This window comes from Schistocerca gregaria, chromosome X (assembly GCF_023897955.1).
Source record: "Schistocerca gregaria isolate iqSchGreg1 chromosome X, iqSchGreg1.2, whole genome shotgun sequence".
Taxonomy (NCBI): Eukaryota; Metazoa; Arthropoda; class Insecta; order Orthoptera; family Acrididae; genus Schistocerca; species Schistocerca gregaria.
The window spans coordinates 631,057,407-631,076,008 of record NC_064931.1 but is presented as its reverse complement, the minus strand read 5'-3'; the positions used below and the strand labels follow the sequence as shown (position 1 = coordinate 631,076,008).

At 39.7% G+C, this 18,602-nt stretch overlaps 1 protein-coding gene across 1 annotated transcript in view; it reads right to left on the bottom strand.

The window, feature by feature from the left end:
- LOC126299497 (phospholipase A-2-activating protein) overlaps window positions 1-18,602 on the bottom strand; it is a 114,222-nt gene that overhangs the window by 75,975 nt on the left and 19,645 nt on the right. The window contains exons 4-5 of the mRNA XM_049991442.1: window positions 12,409-12,553; window positions 5,099-5,263 (exon numbers count right to left, since the gene is read on the bottom strand). Coding sequence (XP_049847399.1) covers window positions 5,099-5,263; window positions 12,409-12,553 — 310 coding nt within the window. The remainder of the gene's footprint in view (window positions 1-5,098; window positions 5,264-12,408; window positions 12,554-18,602) is intronic.

Genomic DNA, 18,602 nt, shown 5'->3' with positions numbered 1-18,602 from the left:
CCCGTGCCACCCAACGTGCTCTAGAAGGTGTAAGTCAACTACCCTGGCCAGCAAGATCTCCAGATCTGTCCCCCATTGAGCACGTTTGGGACTGGATGAAGCGTCGTCTCACGCGGTCTGCACGTCCAGCACGAACGCTGGTCCAACTGAGGCGCCAGGTGGAAATGGCATGGCAAGCCATTCCACAGGACTACATCCAGCATCTCTACGATCGTCTCCATGGGAGAATAGCAGCCTGCATTGCTGCGAAAGGTGGATATACAATGTACTAGTACCGACATTGTGCATGCTCTGTTGCCTGTGTCAATGTGCCTGTGGTTCTGTCAGTGTGATCATGTGATGTATCTGACCCCAGGAATGTGTCAATAAAGTTTCCTCTTCCTGGGACAATGAATTCACGGTGTTCTTATTTCAATTTCCAGGCGTGTATAATCTTACGGGGATACCATCTGCGCCAGATGCCTTCCTAGCGTTTAAGGATTTTAACTGGTTTACAATCCCAGATACACTAACCACTATGGCAGCCATCCTTGGGTTAGTTCCATAATTTAAAGGGGGAATGGTGGTGCAGTCCTCTAACGAAAATGAGTTTTTGAAAGCTAGGTTTAGAATTTCAGCCTTCTGTTTCTCACCATCTGTTACATTAGCCGTACAGTCAGCAAGAGAAGGTATTGAATTATTTGTAGCGTTCATAGATTTTACATACAACCAAAATTTTTTGGGGTATTTTTAGAATCTGCGGATAAAATATTGCTTTAAAATTCGTTAAAAGACTCTCTCATTGACCTTTTGACAGCTGCTTTCATTTGGCATCATTTCTGTCAGCAGGGCAGTGACTACGTTTGAAACGACTGTGCAAAATTCTCTGCTTTCTCAGCAACTTTGTAATATGTTTGTTGCATCAGGGTGGAACCTTTCCCTCCCCTATATTTTTGCTAGGCACATACTTCTCTAGGACGTGGTGGACAATACATTTAAATTCCAACAAAAGATGCTCAATATCTTTGTGTTCCACAATGAATGCTTGGAGCTGACTACGAAGATATTCATTAATGACATTTATTTGCTTTACCAAACAAGAAAAAAGGAGCGTAGAGTTCTCCCCCCCCCCCCCCCCCCCCCCAACTTCCACTGACATAGAAGCCACAAAAACATTACAGTCGCTAAGACCTCCTCCTAGATAAGCTTCCTCAAAAAGATCACGCTGTTTATCAACAAGATATCTAATATGTTCCCATCTCGAGTTGATTTTCTAACCAATTGCTCAAGGTTGTGCGTTGAGAGCGCTCCTGGAATAACTTTACCTGAGTCTTTGCTTCTGCCCCCTGTGATAAACGTGTAATTTTCCCAGTCAATGGATGCCATATTAAAGTCTCCACCTAACACCAATGGATAATTTGGATATTTAATTACTATGTACTCAAGACTTTCCCTGAAATGTTCTGGGACGTTTGTTGCGGATGCTGGTGGTCTATAAAAACATCCTAATACAATGGTCAATCCTTGTCTGATTGACAGCTTTATCCAGACTATTTCACAGTCCGACCCAGTATCGATCTCAACTGCATTTAAACAGCTTTTAACTGCAATGAACACACTACCTCCCATAGCATCAGTCCTATCCTTCCTAAACATTGTCCAAGCCGAGTTAAATTTCACTGCTATTTATGTCTGGTTTCAACATTGCTGTTTATTTCAGACAGTAACTCGGGGATCTTGCTACAGACACTTCGATAATTTACTAACATGAGGTTTAGCATATTTAAATCCTTTGTCATGACCTGTTTAGGCAAACTAACAATTTTTAAAGTTGGCACACCCACATCAGTGTCAGAAACTTGTAATTTTTCAGGCTAACGGTTTGTTTCCTAAGGGGAGGAACCTAATCTAAGAAACCTCCATGTGCAGACCGCAAGTACTGTGCTATCCATGTAGTTGCTTCCTGTGTGTAGAGCACCCCTGATCTATCAAGGGGCGTCCTACAACCTTCCACCCCATAGCATAGGTTGAGGAATCTACAACCATTTTCATCACAGAGTCGACGTAGCCTCTGGTTTAGATTCTCCACTCGACTCCAAACCAGAGGACCCCAGTCCACCTGGGCACGCTGCAGATCGTCGGTTTGGCTTCCACTCCTCGAGAGATGGAGGCCACCTCCACCAATTTAGCCAGCTGTTGAAAGGACCCAAGGATTCCCTCAGAACCCCGACGACAGGCATCATTGGTGACAACATATGCAACAATCTGCAGCTGGCTGCACCCTGCACACTCAATAGCCGCTGGAGGAGCCTCTTTCACATCCCGGACAAGGCCTCCGGCAAGCACACTGAGTGAACGTTTGACTCCTTCCCCACCCTAGCCACTATGTTCCTGAGGAGATCCATGACCCACCTAACACTGGAGCTCCCAATAACTAACAAACCCCTGCCCCCATGTGCCTGTCTGGACCTTGCTGAAGGAGGTGCCACTATCCTGGCAGAAGGTGCATTCTGATCCAGCTCAGCCTCCTCCTCCTCCTCCTCCTCCTCCTCCAGTAGGACGCATAAGGAAGGAATGCGAAAATAAGTCGCGTGGTTTAGTGGAATTGCCACGAAGGAACACTAATAATCCTGGGAGCAAACCGATCGTTATAGACAGTTTCAAAATCACATAAAACCTTTGATGCTTATGAAACACTAAATCTCTAGCTCGGCCATTATTCACCTGAATCTGAGACATAATGCCTGAAATTTGTGTGCAATAGCTATTCTAAACACTGCTGAAATTTTTTTGAAGCATGTACATTGATTCTGGACTTTTTAAGCAAAAAGCTTGACATACGAGATGCATTCACGTATTAATTTTGATTTTTTTGTAAGAAATTTATTTGTTAATTTACAGCAATTCTATCCTCTTTAAAATATTCCCCATTACATACTATATACTTGTGACAGTGCTTTTTCCAATTCCCGAAATTCTTTAGGAACTGTTTCTTCGGGGTAGTTTATAGGTCTCTTAACTGTGCATTTTTAATCTCATCCATGCTTGTAAAACCGCTGTCCTTTAAGGCCTGCTTTGAAATGTTGATACCACTTGTATTCCCTTGGTTCACTTATAACAGGCTCACCAAAAGCAATATTTAACATCTGTAAAAATTTCACACACTTAATTCAATTCCTATAACAAAATTTAACACAGATTCTCTAAGCTATTTTTATACAAAACAAATAATCGCTGATGCTACCAAAACACATGTAACCTTTTTGACAGCTAACAACAGAGTAAATACCCAATATGCATAACACTGTACACACAGTTTTGAGACATGTTTACGAAGACAGTGACAAAAAGTAGTGCAAATCGGACTAATAGAACACGCAAAATAATAAATTTCTGCTTACTTTTTAAACACTCTTCGTGTTGCAAAAATTCTTAAGTTTCAATGCAGTCCCTCAAAGAAAACTTCTACCTTTTAGTAGAAACGCAAAGTAAGAACAAGCTTCAAATTCTACAAATCGATTGCATTACATGGGGTTCGTTTAATGAATAGCAATAGAGGAACATACAATACATTCACATGAACAGGCATTCGGTTCTATGTTTGTAGTACAATCCTGACTTCCATTCTTATATTAATATTATTTACTCTATAATGTTGTGTTTCGGAAGAAGGTATCGTTTTTTTGTATTCCTTATGGTCTTAATACATTTGTCTAAAAATGAACGCAGCTGAGATGTGTGTGTTCATGGCGTCGCCACAGATTTAAAGCGCACACAGTGACAGTGGCAGGGCCGGTACTATGTTGTGGAACAGCCTGTAGAAGCACCTTGTGACGTAGCTGGGCTCGCAGAGTGGGGGCTCGCTCGCTCTTCAGTTTACTGACAGACTGTACCTGGTAGTTTAAAATCTCTCTAAACTACTATTCACTGATCAACGTACTTCTGTGCTACTCAGCAAAGACTTTCTTTAGTTAGTATGAACATTCGATAATTAATTTGAGTTCGTCTATGCCTTTTACTCACGCCCAGAAAGCTTCACAGTCAGACAAAATTTCAGCTTTTATAAGGTATAATATTTTTGTTGGTACAAATGAACACTATCCCTTCTAAAACATCTACTTTATCTTTTCGATAGAAGTTCCACACTTACATAGTTTTTTGGAACTTTCTACTTCCGTTTAATCCAGCTCTCAGCATCAGGGTAGAATTTGAATATGACATCTTTATTCAAAGGCTGTAAATTCAGTGGCTTTGTTACAAATGCTTCAGCAGTTTAGTGTCAAAATCTAGAAAGTAAATCTGCTTTTGTTCTCTGGGTGCTGACTGGGGAGCATAAATGTCTTGATGTAACCAGCCTATATAGATTATACAGGTTAAACAGGAAACATGAATGGGAACACACAGGGATCATTAAAGTAAGAGAGATTACAGTGCATACCAAGATATATATGCAATTTTTCATCTCACTCTGTAAGTAAAGGAAATAGGACAAGCAGTAACTTTTTCTGGTATGTAACCCCCCCCCCATGCACTACACAGTTGCTTTCAGAGCCTGTATGCAGAGATAGTCTTTGTCCAACTTCTCGTATAATAACTTTTATGCATACTACACGTAATGATTTTCTGTGGGGGCAAGCACATTGAAAAACCTACTACACTCCTGTCAGGGCCACATACAACAACACCAACACTATCACACAGCAATGACCCCTGCCCAGCTATCAGTCAGAAGTACTGTCAGAGTTATTACCTACTCCAGGCACCACCAGTACCTTGTGGTAGAGTTTTCAGTGAAACAACAGCAGTGAGCTATTAGACATTTCCAGGTGTTCATTTATTTCCCCAGCTGACACGAAAACAAAACTTAGTTTCCTAAAAATAAATTTGTGCATTGCTGTTGTAATTTCCTGGTTGGTAAATGTTGACTGAACTGTACACTGTGATCAAGTATCAAGAGCATATCTCGTAGCGACACATGACCGTCTTCCCCCCCCCCCCCTTTTTGGGGGGGGGGGGGCGTGGAATACGTTAGAATCAATAAACAGAAACATACAGCAGTATTTTTTGTATCACACTTACTACATTTTCAGAGAATGTATTAATGCAAAATTTTCCTCACCTCAAACCAACAGCGATGTCCCCATTTGGCAAGGAAGTTGCACACCATGCACTCTGACAAGGTAGATTAATTGTCTGAAGACAATCATCTTCATCCCATAATTTAAGGCATGCGTCTTCACCACAGGACATAAATATGTTCTCGCCGTACGAAAACAAGGCAACACTGAAATTAAAGGATAAAAACATATCAGTACATGAAGGAATAATGTTCAGATTAACATCATATCATAGATTTGAATCCCTCGTGCACATCCATCAAGAATGGTAGTATTTACAAATTTATGAGCACGAGTAATCTGTAATCAATTCGAGTTACAGGACAGCTATCAGCACCAAGTTTGTGACAGCTATTTTCTGCTTTATCCATGAGGGGTAGGCAAATGGAAACCAAACATCGGGCACAATGTGACCATGGACTGATTCTACACAAAAGTAGTCACCACAGGCATTAAGACATTTATCCCACAGGAAGACAAGATGACCAATTCCTGTTTCTTAGAACACAGTCAGCCGCTGACAGATCCTAAACTGCACCCACTCTTGCACTTCCCTGTCCAGCTGAAACCAATGCCCATACATCTGTCTTCAGGTTGTCAAAGATGTGAAAATAGCACTCTGAATGGTCCAGGCAGTACGGAGGATGTTTTAGTGTTTCCCAACCAAATCGCTGAAGCCTATCCTTCGTCCAGTTCGCAGTGTGGGAGCCAGCATTATCATGCAACAGGATGTTTCTGTCCAACAGCATTCCTGGGTGTTTTGACTTTATGGCACATCACAGTGATGTGCAATGACTGTCGTTCCACACTCAAGAAACTCAATGAGTTGAGGGCTCCTGTAGCCGAAGGAGGTGGTCATCATGACTTTACTGTAACCTGTGTACACAGCTTTGGATTTCTTTGGCAGGGGAGATGTTGGCTGTTTCTATTGATTGCCCTTGGGCTGTCCAAATGCTATCTGATGGAATAATCCTGTTGCATGGTAGCACCTGAAATTAGGCATCTTATTGAATGTTGCATATCATACAGTAACCTGCCACAACATTCCCACACATTTAAAAACTAAAGCAGACCTAACCAGCATTCCACAAGAAAATATTCTGATTTACCAAGTTTTAAATAATTACTCCTGTCAACATTCAGTTGTGGTGTCACAAACAATCGTTAACCTAGCTCAAGGGTGATGTGTCACCTTCCCTCTTACTCCACTTGAGTAATGGCTGTCTGATGCTTCCAAATTATGGGGGAGGGCACATCACACTCCTGAAGGTTGGAGTGATAGGATGGCTAAGTTTAGGCAGAGACCCAGTTCCACAGGGTACAATGTGGAACCCATGCCCATGATTATACTGAATAGCTCAAATACATATGTAACACAGAAGGTGGGCAGCAGTATGATGGCAACTGTCCAAGAGGCAGCTCTATTAAAAGGTGTGCAATCTCACTCCTGGCACAACGAGTTCACCCCAGAGAGCTCCTCGGAGAGAGGACAACTGCTCAGAGGATAACAGCACCTAACAGATGATGGGTGGCTTCAAACAGTGTCTAACCCAGGGTGGGTAGCTCAGCCTGACTGGACATACTTTCTGCCTGTATTGACATAAGTGGAAAGTTACAAAAGTACTGTTTCCCTAAGTACTGTTTCCACACACACACACACACACGGTATGGACCTTTGAATAAGAATCCAAAGGGAAAATTTCACCTCAATCTCCAGAAACGGACTACCTTGGTTAAACCATAAAACATTACCAAATTGGCTATCTGTTAATCCAATAAAGGTATACAAATCAGAAATTCAAAAGTTTACTCAGGAGCAGATAGCTACTCAGATCACAATCTACTTGACAGAGAGTTTGCAAAGGGTTTGAAAAGATACATACTAAATTTTGAAACATTTATAGAAATAAAGAACACTTTAAGAAAGTAGAAGACTCTTTTGTAGGAAAATTCAGGGAGAATAAGTGAGGTAACAATATAGACAGGAGAACTTTCAACATAATTTAAATGAGACAATGAGACAAGTACTGCAGTGAGAGAAAAAGGAAAGAGAGGCTATCACATGAAATTGCCTATAATACAGAGAAAAGAAGGAATTGGTAAAATGTAAGTACAGGAAAGGGAAAAAGAATACTCAACAATTTTTAATAATTTAGTAAGAAGGAAGACAGCTAGAGCCACACACAAGTAGATCAAGGCGTAACATAATGCTATTGAACGGTTAGAGAGACAACAGGTAATACTGAATGAATACAGATGCAATCAGGTTTATGTGTAAGAAAGAGGGATGAAAGACTGGCACAGATAGACTCCGGATGGTGAATGACTCACACAGTACAGGTAAGGTGCAAGGAATACATTGAGTAGTTTTATGGGTGCGGGGGGAATTAGACAGAAAACAGAACAACCTGAACTGAAAGTAAAAACTATAGTGAATGAACAAAAGAAGGACTTCAACAGTCTAAAGAATCAATTGGCAGTGACTTAAGGAGAATAAAAATGGAAAGGCTACACAGATGGTCCAGTTTCTAACAAGTTTTAAAAAGTTTACATGGATAATACTCAATGACAGAGTGGTCTAACTTCTTGGAATCAATCATGGTAGAGACTTTTTAATAAGTGTAACGCACTACTGTTTTACAGAGAGTGATGAACTGATTTATATACAGCAAGCTGAACAGAACCATTACAGAAGAGCAGCATCTATATTACTAAAAGGCTATCCCAGAACTTAGTACCAATTGCAGTGAAGTGGCAACAAATATTTCAACATTTCGGTTAGTTATTGATCGAATTTAAAATTTTTAAATGCTGTCATAATCTACTCATTAATCTTATGTTGAAAGTTTAACATAGTACGAAAAGCATTTCAGTTAGAAGTTGTGTGTCTTGAGGCAGCAGAACTGACAGTGCACAAATACATGGACTTACTTCATTCTGTGTTTGAGAATGAGAGCAATTACTGATTCCCAACAAACTTTACACATAATTTCAAAACTTTAAGAAAATATTTCTCACTGATACCCCCACAAAATGATGAAAGGAGAAAAGTTGATCACTTATTACATTTGCGCTGTTCTTGCATTCAAACTTCAGCATAAGACATGATGTTTTAATTTATTACCTCTTTACTACTAACTCTATTCACAACACAGTTTTCAAGACAGTATTCACATATACCACTGAATGTACCTGCAAAATGATATTGTACAACATGCAGTTCAGGAGATATGATCTCAACCACTGATATGTATGAAAAACTAGGTTTTCCTTAAAATGGTGTGCAAATTACTCAGTTTACATTCATTCAGTGTTTCACACTGAGAGCACCTGCAGACTTCCAACAAACTTTAAGCATAAGTTCAAACCTTTCTTAAACTACTACTCACTCACATGCTTGAAGGCAAGTATTTAACATAAAAATGCATTTGTAAAGTAATGACACAGCTGAAGCTGTTTTACACATGGGAGTTCAACACTTTAAGAATCGAGGGTTTATTGGTGATTTCAGAATAGTGGTGGGCACAGGAGATGGTATATTCTAAGACAGAGGTACAATGAAAAGAACGGGCATACTTATGTTGTCATTATTGATTTGCAAGATTTTGACAGAGTAATGTGGGAGAAAATGGTGCTTATCCTATGGAAACATGGCATCGACTAGAGAGAAAAAGTTCTTAAATAGTTATAGCTTATGCCAAAAGCCAGAGTAAAAGTTAAGGGAGAACTAATGGAAAAGAAATAAAAGTCTGGCAGAGATGCAGCCTTTAACCTATGCTATTTAATGTCCACCAGGTAGTGCATGGATGAAATGATAGGAATGTGTATAGGAGGCAAAAGAATGGGAGGTTTGCCGTATTTACCCGATTACAAGACAAGGTTTTTTCCAAATTTGTGATTCTGAAAATACAGGGTCATATTTGCAGATTTAACTATTACTGCTGAAGTCAACATTGTTATGTTGATTAGTAGAGTATATAGGGGGTAGTCCTAGATTTAACAGGGTCATCTTATGTTTAGAGATGAAGCTTTGGCTATTGAGGTCACATGCAGATTTATCTTTAAGAATATGGAAGGGTAGGGCTCAGCAAACAATACTCGCATTCCAACACACTCGATATTTCCAAACACGTCAAAGTGCTTGATACAGAATTTATGTTGCTTGAAAAATCACACGACACTGACTTGCGTGGCACTAGTGCAAGAGATACAAGAGAAACTATGAACCAGCCACTACAACAGTCTATTGCTCTGATTAAAAATTGACAATTTTGTGAAACAAAGGAGGAAATAGCATTAAATTCTATCATCTTACAAACTTTTGTTGTATTTGAACAGGTTTGTAATAAGTGTTCTCATACGTGTATGGATACTGTACAGAAACATTAATGCCGCTTTTTAAGTAACATTCAAAAATAGAAATGTTGTCCTTTAAGAAACGCTAGTTGATTCTGAACCCAGACCAATATTTTATTTGGTTACGAGAGACCGTAATGAATTAGTAAGTGTTCATGTATTAGAATACAGGGTAAAAACATTAGCCTTAGAGCATGATGGTGATATACAGTTGAAACAGGAAGGAAAATTAATCCACAATGAAATGTCTAACACAGGACATAAATCATATCAAACTGACTGTAATTGGATCAGAGAATGAATTACAACCACAAAATCCATTTTTAGTTACTTAAGCTCAGCACTACAGAAGGGTTGGAAGGGGAGTAGTGACACCAGCAGCTAGGGTGATTGCAGGGAGGGGAGTGATAAGCGAGCAGTAAATTATGTTGTGTTGCCAACCGTGGGAATCTATACCATGTATTTTGGCTTTTTATGAATATCTACCACATTTAAACTGCAGTTTACCTGAATCCATTTGTAGTCAGAATCAAACTGACTAAAATTCAACAAATATTCAACAACAGTACTCATTTCTGCAGGAGACACTAAATCTAGGTAGAGGCTAGTGGTTTACTTATGTGTTTCTTGCTTCAATATTGTTTATGGCCGCCAAAACATATGACGAGAATGAAAGGAGGTGTGTCAGCTGCTTCTACACAGCTAATGAGAGAGCGGCAAACTTGTGAAAAGTTTGGAAGCAAGAGACATTGTAACACTCTCACATCAGTACAGAAGCAAAATCAAATACATATTCAGAAAAAAAGCTGTATTCTCAGGTCTAACCATAATGACAACCTCAAATATAGAAACATATTTGGAAGAAACATACAAATATTTCTGACAATGAAGATATATATTCCGCAGTTGTGCATAATTGTGGTGGTGGTGGTGGTGGTGGTGGTGGTGGTGGTGGTGGTGGTGGAGGAGGAGGAGGAGGAGGAGTGGATTAGTACGAAAAACAGGTAAAAAAATTGTCCAAAAATTGATACAAATTATTTATTTTATTTCTCCTAATATTACCAAAATGAGGACAATCAGTAAATGGCATAAGTTTAGAATAGGTACATTTTAACTTTCTGGCAGATACTTTACGTCAATAACATGATTTGTAATTTTGAGTAGTCAGATTCTGTTAAAAATAAATTTTTGTCAAGGAACTTCTTAAAAAGGGGAAGGGGGGGGGGCTTCTCTTACATTCAAGGTTGTCTTATACTATACTCAAGTAAATGCAGTATACTTTGATGACATGGTGCTGTGATCATAATCTAAGAATGTGCTTCATGAAATAGAGGAAGACCTAAATATCAAATATGAAGAATCTGGAATGAAAATAAGTAAAAAAACAGACCAAAGGCATAATACTGGGAAGAAACAGAGAGAAGGCCAAAATCACAATACAGTAGGTTTCAAAATTCAAATTCCTGAGAAATATTACAACAGAGTACATAAAATATGACTGGTGTGAGCTCAAGAATAGCAACAGCTCAGAAAGCATTCAGCAATAAAAAAAAGTAAATCATTTTACAGGCCAATGAACAAAAACCTGAGAAAATGATTAGCCAAATGCTATGGCTGTAGCATAGTTTTAAACGGAACATAGATCTGGATATTAAGAAAAGGTGAGGAAATAAGTCTGAAGGCACCGGAGATGTGGGTATGAAGGAATCTAGAGGGTGTGTACTGGGAAAACAGGTTGAAGAATGAATTAGTGTTGGATTTGGGGAAAACAGAAGCCTCTTTGGTATCGCACATAAAAAAGGAAAATTGTCTACACATCTTGAGAAGACAGTGCTTCCTCCAGCAAGGAAATGAAGGACTGTAAATGGAAAGAAATGGAAAGGAATACCAGTACTGCCTAAAGTATCATAATGGATGTATTTGTGCATGCAGGTGCCAAGAAGAATGAGCATCACCAGATTGCATTCGTTGTCATTGTATGGGATCAGTACCTGGTGCAGTGATAGGGAGTGCCACATGACCAACTATTTGCACAGCTGATAATCTGAACAGTTGCCACCACATACCCGACACGTTACCGCAGGTGGTTGTGACCTATCTTAATTTTCTGTATGACATGTTTCAACAAGGCTACATACTGCCTGGGCTACCATGACCTACATTAATAAGGAGTGTATTAAACTGTTGCCCTGGTCACCCAAGTTCTCCCAATGTCTCATTCATTGAAAACATCTGTTTGTCGTGGGGTACTGACACACCATCACTCACAAGTTACTAAAACTTATGAATTCTGTCAGAGTTCGAGCAGCACAGTATGACAAATTTCTGTCATCCAAGCACAGTTCAACTCAATGCCCAGATGAGTTAGCCATTGTTGCTGCCAGAGAACACAGATCTGTGTACTAAATTTCATATGCTGTATCCCCCATATAACCTACAAGTTCAATCATCAAGAAGCTGAAACTTTTGGAATAGAAAACAAACGCGTGCGCGCACACGCGCGTACAGGTCCACAGTTTGAGGGGAATGGGTTATCTTTGCTGATTCCAAAGTTTTGATACTGTTGGAATTGTTACAGATATTCCACATACAAAAATCTCAAGTGAGACAAAGTAATAATGTTTTGAAAGAAAATATTCAATTAACTGTCACTGGAATACAATGTACGGTAAATGGCAACACAGATATTGTAGAGTTTAATGTATTAAATAAACTAACATGAGCTGATATTTGAAGGTGTAATGAGAATATCACAGGAGGAACACTGAAGAACAGCCACATGAAGTATGAAAACACACACACACACACACACACACACACACACACACACACATTCTGGTTAGGAATCACATCCCATGAGCCAAAATAGATGGCATAGACACAACAGCACCAATAACCATAGCTTGACACTGCCATTGCCAATATAACTACTGCATCTGCTATACAATAAACTTACCTGTAAATATAGTTCTCATGGCCATACCATGTTCCTAGGCATGACATCTCCTCTAAATCCCAAATTTTTACACATGAATCATTGGAACATGAAAGAACCTTTGCTTCAGAGTGTACAGCTAAACCTCTAACACAATCTGTATGACCTGAAAACAAAATATATTTTTATATAACAAAGTTATGTATGACATCTAGGAATTTTGTTACTAAAATACGATAATTTTCAAATGTCCCTACATATAATTAATATTATGGGTAAATGTTGTACAAATAAGATGGATAATTCACACAGGCCCATGAAAAATCTCCAGTACCTACCAGTTTCATTAAAGTCCAGTTAAATTATAAATACATAAAAGCATAATATGGACAACTACATATTTCAAATACTTTGTTGACAGATATCACTGTATATGGTCATCACATCCTTGCTCAATATCAGTGTATAAATTTTGTGAACAGAACAAACATTTCCTCACAATGTTTATTACCATCAATAATTACAAGGGCAATGATGGTTTCCCTCTCAGATCGGAGATGGGATAGGAGTCCACTTCTCCTAATCAAGCCACAACACTGCCTGTTCTACTGCTGGCTCAGGATGACAACATGGAAAAAATGTCTTTCAACATTGACTAGTCCACAATGACAAGTGAAGGATAAAAATAAGGAACAATTCATATACTGATTATATCCTTGTCAGGCCTGCAGCCAGACCACACAGTCATCTTGACACAATATTCAGCAGTCTATTTTGGCCACTGGCTTCAGATGATAAATCTCACCACAATTGATTCCTGCCATGCCTTTTATATACCTCTGAGAAACAGAGCACCTGTGAGATAAACTATCGCTGCAGTCCCATAACATCAAGAGGGGGTACAGCATCCCAGTGGTGAAAACGGGCAGAAACGATAGATCACTACACAGTATTGCCTCTGCCTGACAAGTGAAAGACCATTTTCTTTTTTTTTAATTTTAGATAAAAACAGGGTGATGTTCAAAACGGCTACCATTTGTGTCTGGAATCAGTTCTAATGACATTCAGCAACCAGAATTCTCACCTGGACAAATAAATATTGTATCAAGATGATCATGATCAGACTACACACCCAACGAGAATATAATTAACTCACTTTGAAAGTATTATGAAGTTCTCTGGCAGTTTTTTTAAGTAATATGTTTAATACATATGTATACTTATGACAGGTTGAATAAAACTGATTTGTACAGAACACATTTATTATGAGTCACACTTATCACTTAAATATAATAAATAATCACATGTGTGATCAAAGACTTATTTTAAATTTTAATGATGTAGTCAATACTCCCTCTGTAGCTGTTTGATGTGATGTCAAGCAAAAGTGTGAGGAAGGGACTCAGAGCAAGAAGTGGAGACACTGTTGTTGGCAAACATGAGAGCAACAAGTTCATATACCAGTAGTGTGAAGTTAGCAAGTTGCCCCCATGGCCACCAATGACAGAGTCTTCGCATCTTGCTCTCGAAGCCCCTTCCTCTCATCGCTGCATCACATTACACACAACAGCTACAGAGTGTGTATTCGCTACACTTAACAAAATATCTATTTGAGCACATATGTAACTATTTATTATACTTAAGTGGAAGTTGTGACTCATGCTGTCACAATAGTATGATTACCAAATGCAATTTTAACAAATCATAAAGTACTGAGAACAATGTTAAGGCAGGAGAGGGTGAGAAAGGTAGCTCATCCAGGACAAACCTGCACAGCAAACCCATTCTCCCAACCCACACCAACACAAATTACACTTGTCCTACACCTGCTAGAGACTGAGTTGAATCCACAAAGCGTCATTTCATTGTTGGAAGGTAACAGTGGGAGAGGGGGATTTTATGAGTGGTAATAAAAATTTATAACAGTCCTTCCATTTCCCCTGAAAGGGAAAAAAAAACAATGAAACATTAAACACTAATGTCCCATCAACCACATGACCATTGGACAAGATTTGTGATTGGTGTAAAGAATGGCAGCTAACTCTAAATATAGATAAATGTAAATTAATGCAGATTAATAGGAAAAACAATCCTGTAATGTTTGAATACTCCATTAGTAGTGTAGCGCTTGACACAGTCACGTCGATTAAATATTTGGGCGTAACATTGCAGAGCTATATGAAGTGGGACAAGCATGTAATGGCAGTTGTGGAGAAGGCGGATAGTCGTCTTCGGTTCATTGGTAGAATTTTGGGAAGATGTGGTTCATCTGTAAAGGAGACCACTTATAAAACACTAATACGACCTATTCTTGAGTACTGTTCGAGTGTTTGGGATCCCTATCAGGTCAGATTGAGGGAGGACACAAGCAATTCAGAGGTGGGCTGGTAGATTTGTTACTGGTAGGTTTGATCATCATGCGAGTGTTGCCGAAATGCTTCAGGAACTCAGGTGGGAGTGCCTGGAGGAAAGGAGGCGTTCTTTTCACGAATCGCTACTGATGAAATTTAGAGAACCAGCATTTGAGGCTGACTGCAGTACAATTTTACTACCGCCAACTTATATTTCACAGAAATACCACAAAGATAAGAGAAATTAGGGCTCGTACAGAGGCATATAGGCAGTCATTTTTCCCTCGTTCTGTTTGAGAGTGGAATAGGGAGAGACGATGCTAGTTGTGGTACAAGGTACCCTCCGCCATGCACCGTATGGTGGATTGCGGAGTATGTACATAGATGTAGATTAAACATGTAGGACAAGCTCAAATAGGGGAAAGGATGATAGAGGCAAGCATGTGTCATTTTCAAAGCAACCATCCCAGTATTCATCTAAATGATTAAGGGAAACCATGCAAAACCAAAAGTTGGACAGCCAGAGAGGGAGATGAATCACAATCCTTCAAAGAGGGTATATGGTATTTTAGCACTGTGATACCTTGCTCCCAGAGTTTGGGGACTGGTCCAGACAACATGGTAAAAACTACCAACACTTACAATAGTCATATCTAACTGTTAGGAAAACAAGCGGTTGGTCAGTCTTTTTATTAACGAATCTAACAGCAGCCTGCATAAAATTTAACTTTACCATGGTGTGTGTGTGTGGGGGGGGGGGGGGGGAGGGGGGAGGGCTCACCAATAATAATAAACAATGAAAGAGGCAACCACTCTGAGGACATGTTAGAGTCTCCTTACTAAATATTTTGGAAGCAGGCTCAATACATTACAAAATTTTAAATTACATGCTGCACTTGTCCCATTGCTGTCTAAAATATAGAGCAGAGTCTAGGTAAGTTGAGGGTTGCTACTGAATCAGCAAATAAAATACATATTGTTAAAATGTTTACTCAAGGTGATACTCTACAATTTCCACAAATTAGCAGACTATTTCATCACAGAGGATAGTAGTGTGTGGTTGGCAGGAAATTCTTCATGTCTAGGTTGTTGATTCTCAGCTTCTTGTTTGTCACTTCTAATCATTTGCTTTTCCAATTGCACATAAGTCTTTTACTTGCTAGCTAGATGGCAGAATGCTATGAGATGGGACACCAAATCATTGTTGTTCTACATGAAACACCCTTGCTTCTTTGTTGCATCACTTTATATGAACATGTCCTTGTAACCAGCAGATTACATTCTTTTGCTTTAAATCTGTATCCGCTGCATGTGTCATGGACTATGAGTAACATTTATTCTGCTCGACACACTATTTGGACCTACTGCTTTTAGGACACAAAAACACAGCAGATGAGAAATTTTCTGCTGCAACGGCTTCTCATCCACTCCAGTGCCCAATGAACAACACACAATTATGTGCCTTAATTTGTTAGCTGTTCATGAAGATAACAGCTGAACTATGTACCAACCCAGGGTACCCCCTTTCTCAGACTCAGCAGCACATATGGTGATAAAATCTTTAATTTCCCATAAAACTGAAGAAAATCACTTAAATATTTATTCTGGAGCTCTATATTTCTTGTAGTTATTCAGCCTCAAACTTACATCGTGTGTTTAATGTAGCTGGGGCATCAGTCCACCCCACCCCTCCCCCACCTATCCTCCCTGGCTCACCATCTTGAAGCCACAGACTAACACCGTAAGATATTCCTTAGAAAAGATTCCAGAAAATTTTGTCGCATATGGTGACTTTCTAAACAACCACTCAAAGTTTGGTTAGTTGACCAGATCAAACCACAATGACCATGGCAGTAATAATACTTTCAGGGTCTGTCTAGCTAGGAGGCATCACAATGTGTGGAGCAGTGAGTCACTATCATCTGTACAGTCTGACGAGTACCTGTTGACAACCTGGTTGACAGTATTTACAATTTTGATCCCTACATAAATAGTGCCATAGTCCCTGCAGGATCTCTCTTACCATTTATAGAAATGCAAAATACAAATCCCTTACCAAATTGCTGGGTTATTTTTACAGTTTTCAGTTATTTTATGTGCTTTGTTGTTAGATCTTTCATCAACGGTAACCAGAGTAACTTCTTGACAAAGATTATGTCTACTAATGATACAAAATCATTATAATTTTAAATAGTGTACCCCACTCCCCCAATTTGGATCTTTGAACTGTTAAAAACATTATGTGAACAGTTAAAGCACCAATATTTTTTACGGTGAAAACCTACACCCATTACTTGTCAAAAATCTCCCAGGCTTTGAAACAGTTTGGAGAAGGATGTTAAATCTCCAAGTAGTGGTGTATGCATTTATGAGATTAAAAAAAACACAATTGTCTCCTTTGTATGGCCACCTCCAATAGTACAAGGGCTATACATAAATTTATCTCCAACTGGCTGTTAAAGAGTTATATATAGATTATATACAATCTGTACCTATATGTTGATATTACTTCTCCGCATAAGCATTCATGTACTGAACCCCATAACATATGACGGGCGTTTAAGTCTCCCCATAGAAGAAATGGTTGGACGAGTTGTTCTGTAGGACCTGTTAGGGCCTCAGAGTCAATTACATCATGTGTAGGTAAATATAGCGAGCAAATAGTAATCCTCCAACATACATGAACTTCAGCTGCAACCACTTGCAGGTCAGTAGCTAGGGGGAGAGCACAGGAGTGGTGCATGTTATTGACAAAGTGACCCCCTCCCTTGGCACTTTCGCCAGTCAGGTCATCCTTGCAATAGAGAGCATAGCCCCTTATGAGAGGGTTATCAGATGCTTTAAAATGTGCTTCCTGCAAACCCAGGCTTTTCCTGTACCAGCACTTTGAGTTCCCTCAAATGTGTCCTAAAGCCATTAATGTTCCACTGCAGTATGGAAGCCATTTTAATGGTGAGATTTAACTCTGTCTTTGCCTTCTTGTTCCACCGTGGTGATGAGACGGGAATAGAGGGAGAGGGTGCAGTCACCTGAGGGACTCACTGGTTCCCTCAAGCAAATGTCAACATCCATACCAGCGATAGTATGATCATCATCAGATCCATCAGACAGCAACAAGGTCACATGGACCAATGGCTTCGGAACAGACCACTGGCCATTTGGCATTCGTCCCCAGCTTGGATTTTAGGGGACGATGACAAGACTGGTGGAACAGAAACACTCTGCTGGATCTCTTCAGATGTCTGCCATGAGGGTTTACCATCTACATTGAAATTATGTTCGGCAACTTTCAATGCTTCAGCTATAGGGTGACTGGGCTGTGGGATCAGAGGTGCGGGTAGATGTTACGATGCTCAGCAGTCATAGTCATGGTGCTAACACTGACCTTCTAGCCAGGATTCTTCAATGCCACGGCAAAAGACTTGATGAAACTTGGTGGCTGTGTGGCCTTAAATTCCTTCTTTGCATCAGAGTACAAGACACACTGTGTGACTAATTCCCTGCATCTTATTTTCTTCAGCAAGGACAGGACAATCCCTGCTCCAAACAGGATGGGCCTGAGAGAAATTAAAACACCTGGATGGCACAGTGCTTTGAAAGCCTTGTATGTGCACCTCACTGCCACATCATCCACACGTAGCCCAACCATCACAACCCATAGTGGTGTGACTGCAGTGTTGGTACTTGAAACAGCACATTACATTTGGGACTTACAGTCTTACGTTAAGCCGGAGAAATCCTGCTGCAAACACTCTGACAACTTCGGCAAACTGAATGTCAGACTAAATGATGCTGACTTTTGGAGCTCCCATCAACCTTTTTCATAAAGTTTTGGACTTCAGTCACCCATGCACTTTCCCATTC